The sequence below is a fragment of the Trichechus manatus genome, unplaced genomic scaffold (assembly GCF_000243295.1).
Source record: "Trichechus manatus latirostris isolate Lorelei unplaced genomic scaffold, TriManLat1.0 scaffold00205, whole genome shotgun sequence".
NCBI classification, from domain to species: domain Eukaryota; kingdom Metazoa; phylum Chordata; class Mammalia; order Sirenia; family Trichechidae; genus Trichechus; species Trichechus manatus.
Window position 1 is genome coordinate 3,407,844 of NW_004444141.1, and position 10,349 is coordinate 3,418,192.

The window sequence follows — 10,349 nt, forward strand, 5'->3', positions numbered from 1 at the left end:
GGAGAAAGACCTGGAGATCTGCTTCCATAAAGATGACAGCCTTGGAAATTCCTGTGGGGCAGTTCTACTCTGTCACGTGGGGTCACTATGAGTCGGAATTGAGTATGGCAGCTAACAACGACAACAGTAAATCCCTAGGATGTCATCTTAAGATCCTAAAATGCTCTTTGGGCTGCTGGGAATAGGATTCTCCAAGATTACTGCCAGACTTTTTGGGTTCAGTTTACTGACTTGGAAAGAAGCCCGGGTTGCCCAGTGATTAAAGCGATCAACTGCTAACTGAAGGGCTAGTGGTTTGAAATCACCAGCTCCTCCGAGGGAGAACGATGTGGCAGTCTGCTTCCGTAGATTTACGGCCTTGGGAACCCTCTGGGGTGGCTAGGAGTCGGATAGGACTGGACAGCAGTGGGTTTGGGTTTTGGTTGCCAGCCTGCTGGGGGGTCGGGTGGAGTTGGTACTGCAGCGTCACATAGCTCTGTCTCTATTCCTGGCATATTCTCTCCTTTTCAGATGAGCTTTCCCCTTAGTCAGGTCCACTTTGACTGATTCTAGTTTGGGTGTTTTTCCTTAAATTGAGTGCCTCTGGGGTGATTGTGACATTATGGCAGGGAGATCTTATCCCCCACTGTCGATATCCTGGTGGGGCTGGGATCTTGGAGGTTCCCTTCCCCAGACTTCCTACAGGTTTTCTCCCCAGCAGCTTGGAAACCACACAAGCCAACCGTTCCTCCTTCACTTCTGCAGTGAAGATTGACTGAACCACAGATTTCCACTGCTGATCACAACCTTTCTGCTACCACTGGGCCATTTTCGCCTCCAGCCTTGGAAGGGCTGTTAGACTTTGAAGTAGGACTGTTTTCTCTATCCACTTTCCCGTTTGCGTATTCCCTTTTGGGGGGATTACTCTTCAACACCGGGCCCAGGTAGTGCAATGGTTAAGTGCTTGACTGCTAACCGAAAGGTTTGTGATTCGGAGCTCCCCAGTGGCTCTGTGGGAGAAAGACCTGGAGATTTGCTTTCATAAAGACTGTAGCCTGGGAAACCCTTTGGGGCAGTCCTACTCTGTCACATGGGGTCTCTGTGAGCTGCATTGACTCAACAGCACCTAACAACAACATCCTTCAACATCTCTAAGATGTTGCCTTTGCATTTCCTCCTAGTATCAAATAGTGGTGGCCCCATGCTAAAAATCTGCCCTTACGATAAATTAAATGATTATTGACTTGGATGAAGTTTGCGGAGGGTGACGAGTCCACTTTGGCAGTAAGACCCCCAGGAATGGCTCAGATCATGGATTCATCCTCATTAGTGCATTTGGGCAGGATTTCATGACTATAGTGGCATCTAGTCACCCTGCTTCAGGGGCAAAGTGTTAGTCACTCCAAATGTGTTGTTTTCTCTAACTCTTCATTACCTCAGCAGGCTCCTGGTCATTTCTGCACTCTTTAGAAAGGTGGGCAGGAGCTGGGACCTTGCAGACAGATCCAGCTGAGGAGGCCATATTTTCAGCACCAGCATCATAGGGGCAGTGGTGGTTCAGAGGTAGAATTTTTGCCTTCCATGTGGGAGACCCAGGTTTGATTCCCAGCCAGTGCACCTTCTGCTCAGCCACCACCTGTCGGCCAGAGGTTTGCACGTTGCTATGATTCTGAACAGATCGCACTGGAGCCTTTAGACTAAGAAGGACCAGCAAGATAAAGACCTGGTGATCTACTTCTGAAAACCAGCCACAGAAAACCCTACGAATCACAACAGTCTGACTCCGTACCGGGCATCATTCCACTCCATGTGCACGGGGTCCCCATGAGTCGGGGCCCCCTTGAGGGCACCTAACAACAGCAACAGTCACAGAGGTAGTGGGAGCGTATGTCCTAGTCCTGAAGCCAACAAAAGCTCCAGGCTCCAGGACCAGAACGGAAAAAGTAAGATTTATTACAGGGATTTTGTGATTTTAGTGTAAATAAAAGTTATAGAATGCACCTCAATAAATTGGTCATTTGAGCACATTTATGTTTATATTGGCTTTATTTATATTAAACACGTGAATATATTTTGAAGGAAAACAAATGTAGTTATGAAATACAAGTAGCACGACTTACTTTAGACATGGATTTAAGACTGAATGACCCCAGACAATTTGCAAATGCCGTATCTTAGTAAATACATGAAAAAATCTAGACCCTGTTGGTTTTCAAGAATTCCCACGGGAACATCACAAAAGCTATTACGTTCTGTAAATACTTCCATTACACACAAATATCTCGTTCTGTGGCTAGAGAAATACAAATTTGGTGAACGTGTCCAGGGTGCTTAGGAAGGAAGTAGGCACTTAGTACAATTATAAAACACACAGCCTCTTTTCCAGGACAAAGTTTTCTTTAATAGACAAATTGGCTTAAAAAATACCTTGCCAAAAACGCAAATTTCTGAAGCCGCAGTGAAAGACTGCTTTGTAGGACTTTTTGTAATGTGCTTAATTTTGGTCTGTACAGAAATTATCCTTTATTCTCACCGGTAATTGCCTTTGCATATTTTAAGTGATTTTTATTATACTGTTCTTTTCTTTATAAATACTAGTTTTTAAAAATTGACATTTCTCACTGTTGTCTGTTTTTTCAAGGCACAATACTGAAAACTCTTATATGACAGGACTACTCTGCATTAAACACAATAGATATCCATAATAGAAATCCACTTGGATTGTTCAAGTGATCATGGACTCTGAGTGACAAACATCAGGGGAAGAGGAGAAGAGCATTGCACATTTAATAATGAAAACTGTAAAAATTCCAACGCCTTAACGTTTTAACATTTTTTTTTGTCATTTATTTCATAGGAAAATATTCAATCATCCAAAAGAACTTCATACACGTGATCTTTAACTTTTTATTCTTAGTCAGTTAAATCCTTAAAGGAAGTTTTTGCACCTTAAATGTCAAGGTTGAGCCTCCAAGCGAGAGAATGTCAAAGCAGAGATTGTCATCACATTGTTCACTATTAGGGTTTTCATGTTTTGTAGGGGGTTCTTTTTTCCTTCATCCAAAAGCCTTAACACTTTATAAAGAAGGGACACCACACAAATGCTGGGATGCCTTATCAGCTTTCAGATGATGAGAACACTAACTACGGAGCGAAAATGACAATAGTTTCAGAACTCAAAGGGAAGCATTAGTGAGAGAATGAAAAACCTCAGAAAAAGAGAAAACCTAGACTATTAAGTAAAAAAGAAAGAAAAGAAGCAAATTATACGCCATTACTGAAACACACACACACACACGCTCCAGCAACACCTGGAGCATACATGTGTGTATGTGTGTGTGTAAGAGTAAAGACAGCATAATATTAAAAAAACACACAGAAACAAATATCAGGCAAAAGAAAATAACTGTACTGAAAAGATAGGGAAGAAGGAAAAACCATTTAAAAGTTTGCAAAGACTGATTTTTCTCCCAATAAAATTAAATCCAAAGAGAGACTCATATTTGTATATTTTGTTTCATCAACTTTAGTCCCAGAGACAGAATTATCTTTCTTTTCCTATTTAAAAGTTGTCTACGAAATCTTTCTGGTAGAAACTGTAGAAAATTACCACGCAGTTCTATTTTAAATTTTCTTATCAAAATAGAAAAAAAAGAAAAAAAAACCTCGTTGCTGTCAAGTTGATTCCGACTCATAGCAACCCGATAGGACCAAGTAGAACTGCCACATAGAGTTTCCAAGGAGCAGCTGGTGGATTTGAACTGTCGACCTTTTGGGTTAGCAGTCCAGCTCTTGACCTCTACGCCACCAGACTTTTGTTCCATAAAATGGACAATGAGGGATACTTTGAACCTGTGGAGAACATTTTCTGAAAATTTCTGTGTCATTACCTTGCCATACTTCAGTCAATTCTGGGAAAAACTCTTAATGAAGCATATTACCTTTTGAACTAATGTCAAAGAAACTCCCACTATAGTATGTTTTCATAAATGACCGTTCTGTTTGATCTTCCTGAAAATTCTTGTGTGGGCCATTTCAGTTAGAACTGTGTCTCGAGGGTCATGTTTTTCTAAAAATGAAGTGTTTTGTTGGTTTGATGTTGTGTGTGTGTGTAAAAGACAGAGAGAGAGAGCACTGATATTTATAGTTTCCTGCCAAATTACACATTTCAGAATTCCTGAGCCTTGGCAAGCTGGACTGATTGAACACGCGAGTCCCATTCATTTGCCATGCGGTTAGTTAAGACACCCATTTTGCTTTCTGGTTTTCATCCCTTTGTGATTGCTGTCAGAGTCAGGAAAGTGAAAGAGTTTCAAAGTAACAATAACATGCTGATTTTCAAATTAATGCAATTATTAAGTTTTCAAATTTGTTAACTTTGTATCTTTAAAAACATTTTTTCTCTTCCTATTAAACAATTGATTTGGTTTCCAAGTCAATGCTAAATAGGTATTTTCAAAATAATAGCAGAAATAAAATCTCCAATTGTTAAAATCTTAATGTCATTGCATTTATCCCTATTACTGTTATTTTAACATTTATTAACCTGGGATTATCTAAACCCTTAATGCTGGTATGTATTAGAAAGAAGCTCTGTAATTTTTACACAGGTCCATTTCCATTTTTAATGGTGACCTAGGAGTTGGTACCTTGGGAAGAATTCCAGGTAGCATGACTTAATAAAGTCATCTCTCTTGAATTAAAGTGGATATTGTGCTTAAAGTTGCTCCATTTCTTTAGTAAAGGCTACAGAGTGGCCCGAGAGCAGAATTCTAATCGACCTTTACTCTCTGTGTTCAGACACTGTGGATGCTTACGAGAGGATGGGTTGAGAGGTGCCGATGATGCTAACGAATTGTAAAATGAGGTTAAGTGCTATCTGCTGTTCTTAGAATAAAGTGGCCTATCAGCCACTAAAATGAAAGAATGGCAGTGCCACCCACATCTCTGTAATGCATCTCCTCTTTGTGGGGTTGAGGACAATTCCATTAAATTACTGGTTTGAAATATTTTGCATGAGGTCTGTGATCAGAATGATCCATAACATGTGGAGTTCTTTTAGATGAAAAAGAGTAGACATGTCTGCCTGGTGCATTCTTGGTCCAGGAGACACCCTAATGCAAATCCTGTCCCCTTTAGTCCAGTGAAAGAGCAACATTCAATTATAACCTGCCTGAGGGTAGAGAGAGCAGCTTGGTTTCTTCATAATCCCTCAAAGTGGCTAACCTGAGGTAAACATTCAGCACATGTTAACTATGGGGAGGAACTAGAATGAATAAAACCATCATTCATGTATTGGAATGCTTCATGGCTCACAAGCTTAAGAGAGCCACTAATGCTTACCATTTATTTTGGGTTTGGTTTCACTGTGTAGTATCAGCAAGACCTTGTTTTCAGTGGGGTCAGGAGCTACTGAGTATCTAAGGAACTATAATTGCTTACATCCTGCTCTCTATGGGAAGATGTTTTATGGATTTCTCCTGATCATACCAGACTAGTTCTCTACACATAAAAAACTGAAAATAAGGGTCTGATTCTTTTTCCCACTAAAAGGAGTTTTTTTTAATTGTCCAGGTATATTAAATCACGCATTCAGTAAATAGAAATCAAGAAAATGCTGAAGCCCTCCAAGTACTTTATACTTAAGAAAGTTATATCTTATGGTTACATTCTTGCCATTTCCCACACACTCTCTGTTTTCAAGCAGAAGGAAGAAAGGAAGAAGAGAGGCGGGGGAGAGAAAGAAAGAAGAAAGTAAGCTGAAAGTGAGATTTCTCTTTATTAGAGAAGGATAGACATGTTCTCCCTTCTATAAGCTCTGCAATTTATGTACAAAATAGTGAGGCATTGGAGGTTCATTTATAGAATTCTCACCTTCCATGAGGGAGACCAGGGTTCAATTCCTGGCCAATGCACCTCATGTGCAGCTACCAACTGTCTGTCAGTGGAGGCTTGTATGTTGCTATGATGTTGAACAGGTTTCAGTGGAGTTTCCGGACTAAGAGGGACTAGGAAGAAAGGCCTGGCAATCTACTTCCAAAAATCAATGAATGAAAACCCAGTGGATCAGAATGGTCCAATCAGTAACCGATCATAGGAACGACACAGGACTGGGTACTGTTTTTTTTTTTGTGCATGGGGTCCCCCAGAGTCTAGGGCCGATTCAACAGCAGCTAACAACAATTACTCACTCAAATGACTTATTGTGAGATTTGTTATAAAACCAGCCTGGCCCAAAGGCTCAAAACAGACTTGGTGTAATCCTGCTTCACTAGTTACCTTAACTCAGTGACAAAGACCGAGACTGCACAAAAGCCAGACTCTGACTCATCCAAACCACTGCAGTAATGTGAAGTTGATGGACAATACTTGTCTAACCATGTATATAAATTGAACGCATGTACTCCGTGAAGCTGCTTAGCTCATGTTCAATCTCAGACAAATTATGAGGTAGCCAAAGAAACAGCTAAGCATCTGCGAGAAGATAAAGTTAAACGAAGGGGTATAATTAAGAATGTATCTCTATTTATTTTGAGAAATGAAATCCTGGGAGATAGAGTAATCTCTGTTTATATAAGTCTTTGGCGGTGCTTTGATATGTAGGAGATACTTGTAAATTCCCCAGTGGAAGGGTACTACAGTCTACAGTTCTTTAGAAGACTTTGAATGTGAAGTGCAGAGTAAGTATTACATGTGAAGAGAAGCAAGGATCACACACACTTCCACTCTCTTCCAGCACCAGTGTGGCTTCCTTTCTCAGTCAAGAGGTGGTTGGTGCTCACAGACACCAGGGAAGATGAAGGTATATGACCTGAGGAGAAGTTTGCTTTCTACGACTCTCCCCTTCACTCGGACGCTCAGCTTGGCTAGGCTATGGCTGCGAGTGTACGGGGGTTAACCTTCGGGCATCGTTCTTTTTCTCCTGACTTATTTTTGCTCAAAGTACATTTACTAGCATTGCAAGATTGATCATCCAGCTACTGGAGTTTTCCCTTTCCAAATGACATTTCTGCCAGGTGGTGAAAACACATTCCTGCAAAAGGTCAATGGGAGAAGTGCCGTGCAAGCGCACCGAAGTTCCTTGGCTTTGTGAGGTAAATGATAAGCAGTGTTACAAACTACATGTTTAGATATGGAGAGGGACCTCGCTGCACCAGTTCACTGAACTGGGGATGCCAGAGAGCGACGCATTCTCCTTGGATCAAAGAAGGGTATGATCAATGATGCTGACCAACTCCAAGACCATCTCTGGAATGACAGTTGCAGAGATTCCTGTTATTTGGACCAGATGCCAGTTAGAAAGCTAATGGTCTATGACCAATTTAGGAGTCCCTGGGTGGCGCAAATGGTCAAGTGTGTGGCTACTAACTGAAAGGTTGGCAGTTCAAACCTACCCAGAGGCACCTCAGAAGAAAGGCTGGCGATCTGCTTCTGAAAGGTCGCAGTTGATCTGCTATTGAAGACCCTATGGAACATAGTTCTGCTCTGACACACATGGGGTTACCATGAGTCCAATTGACTCGAGGACAACTGGTAAGGAAAACAGCTAATTTAAGTTCTGGACACTGCTGTGTGGTCATGCTACTCTGCTCTGACACACATGGGGTTACCATGAGTCCAATTGACTCGAGGACAACTGGTAAGGAAAACAGCTAATTTAAGTTCTGGACACTGCTGTGTGGTCATGCTACTCTGAGGGCTAACCTCATCTCTCAAAACGTTCTTTTATCCTATCAAGTACGTGTAAGAGGCACTCTGGTTAAACATTATTATATTAATAAATATCACTTTCTGCCTTCACCATCTGCACTGACATTTCTTGTAATCACTTCTGGGCTCAATACTGCAAACCTGTTCTCAGCTCAGTTCTTAGAGAACGTTGTCCTGTGGACGGGAGTCTAACCTTGTGGCACTTCGTCATCATCGGAAGTCATCACCCCTCACGTTCCCCACAACTGCTGAGTGCCAGCAAGGTACTTCACCGTGCAGTAACTCTACAGCTACTCACTCTACACCAAAACAAAGCAGTCTCTCTGCAATAACCTCTTTCCGACGTAACATATTCTTTGGTTTAATATAAAATTAAATAAGCAAATAAAACAAGGAGGGACTGGTGATAATGAAAAACAAATCAAATCCTAGCTGGCAAGCTACCTTCCCTCTATCTTTCCTTCCTGTCTCTCCCACATAGGAGAAAAGATGATTTGTGGGTTGAGCTACCCCTAGTCATAATTCTATGTGGTCTTTATCTATTAGAAAACTTGTCATAATAAACACTGTGTTCATCATTCTGTCAGACTACCAACTAAAACCTTTCTAGTAATAAACTGTTATAAAATGAATAAACAATGTGATAATTGCACCTTCAAATTTCACACCATATAGGAACAATAATCTTCCCCTTAAAATTCTGAAAGTCTGTTAGCACCTTTGAAAAGGTTCATCTCCACTGTGTAGAGGAAATGCCTTGAACGAGAAATACATTCCTCGCTGTTTATGGCTCTGTGCGTGTGTGAATACATCGTTCCTGTCTTCTGGGCAAGAGGAAAGATGTGGTCTAATTTGTCCTTTGATGTGTGGAAAAGCAGGCAGATTTAAAAGTACATTAGTATAGGCAAGTCCACTAAGCAGCTTCTTCACAGAAGTCCCCCAATATTGTAGGGTTTACCAGAAGTCTTCGGGATTCTATTGCAGTCTTTTCTGAGGCACTTGAGGAAAACGTTGAATTCTACCTGCGAGCGTCAAACCTCTGAGCTGTCGCTGTTGTGGTTCTGTGGGGACACCATGGGCTCGCTGCTGCCTGAGCCGTCAGGGGCCTCCTTCCTCCTGGACTTCTCTTTGCTCTTGCACATCATCATTGCAATGACAGTTAGGCAGATGGCCAGTAACCCCACCATCACGCCTCCAATGACGGTGACCAGGCTGACGTCAGAGCTGGAGTGGTTGAGCTCCCGAGGTAGGACTCCATCAGGAGGAACTCTCCCTTGAGGGGTCTGCTTCTTGTAGGTACGGTCCAGGGCAATGTGCTGGATGTTTGTCCCTCGGTTATTTTCAGCACCAATTTCCCACGCCAGCGGGGGTGTGCTCCTGATCTCCCTCTTCTTCTGGCCCCTGCTGGATGCCTGGGGCGTCCCTGGACTCAGCAGAGAGTGGTACTGGGACTCCACACTTCTTTTGCCAATACCTCGATTGGCGTTGTCTTTGGATTTTACTGTATAGATTGCATGTATGTACCATTCCCGGCCAAGAGAGACCTAGAAAACACAACTTCATTTGTTAGAACCTTAGATACTATGCCAACCTAGTTCATCATTATCTGCAAGAGAAATTATAATACAAAATGATTATTTAATTTAGTCTGCAGCACTCATTTACTCATTTTTGAGTGCACAGTATCTGCAAGACATTTTATAAAGCATTCTAGGATATTCTGTGCAGCTCTTAAGGGGCATGTGCCCAATGTCAGAGCTATGAAGAACTTTACACGGTATAGTCTAACCGATTCATTTAAAAAAATGAAGAAATAAAAATGAATAGCCGTTCAGTGACTTGCCCAAGGTCACTCATCTAGGTAGTGGCCGAGGTAGGACTACAGCTCAAACCTGCTAAACCTCAGCCAGGACTCTCTCTGAGTGTGTCTGGCTGCTTAAACTACACAGCAAACCACAGGGAAAGTCCGTTTTCATGCTTTTCCAGGGCGTGTGAAAAGAAGGGATTTTCTTTCTTTTTTTAATTGTGCTTTAGGTGAAAGTTTACAGCTCAAATATATTTCTTATACAAAAATTTATACACATATTGTTATGTGACATTAGTTGCAATCCCTATAATGTGACAGCACACTCCCCCTTTCCACCCTGGGTTTCCCGTGTCCCTCCAACCAGCTCCTGTCCCTTCCTGCCTTTTCATCCTGCCTCCAGAGAGGGGCCGCCCATTTGGTCTTGTGTATCTGCCTGAACTAAGAAGCATACTCTTCATGAGTATTATTTTATGTTTTACAGTCCAGTCTAATCTTTGTCTGAGGAGTGGGCTTCGGGAATGGTTTTAGTTCTGGGTTAACAGAGTGTCCAGGGGCCATGTCCTCTGGGGTTCCTCCAGTCTCAGTCAGACCATTGAGTCTGGTCTTTTTACGTGAATTTGAATTCTGCACCACACTTTTCTCCTGCTCCGTCAGGGACTCTCTGTTGTGTTCCCTGTCAGGGCGGTCACTGGTGGTAGCTGGGCACCATCTAGTTCTTCTGGTCTCAGGCTGATGGAGTCTCTGGTTTATGTGGCCATTTTGTCTCTTGGGCTAATATTTTCCTTGTGTCTTTGGTTTTCTTCTTCTCTTTTTCTCCAAGTGTGTTGGGACCAATTGATGCCTCTTAGATGGC

The 10,349-nt window shown here is 42.1% G+C and overlaps 1 protein-coding gene across 1 annotated transcript in view; it reads right to left on the minus strand.

The window, feature by feature from the left end:
• Positions 1-8,720: 8,720 nt before the first annotated feature.
• Positions 8,721-10,349, minus strand: part of FREM2 (FRAS1 related extracellular matrix 2) — a 290,304-nt gene continuing 288,675 nt past the window's right edge. Inside the window, exon 24 of the mRNA XM_004388078.1 lies at positions 8,721-9,233. Coding sequence (XP_004388135.1) covers positions 8,721-9,233 — 513 coding nt within the window. The remainder of the gene's footprint in view (positions 9,234-10,349) is intronic.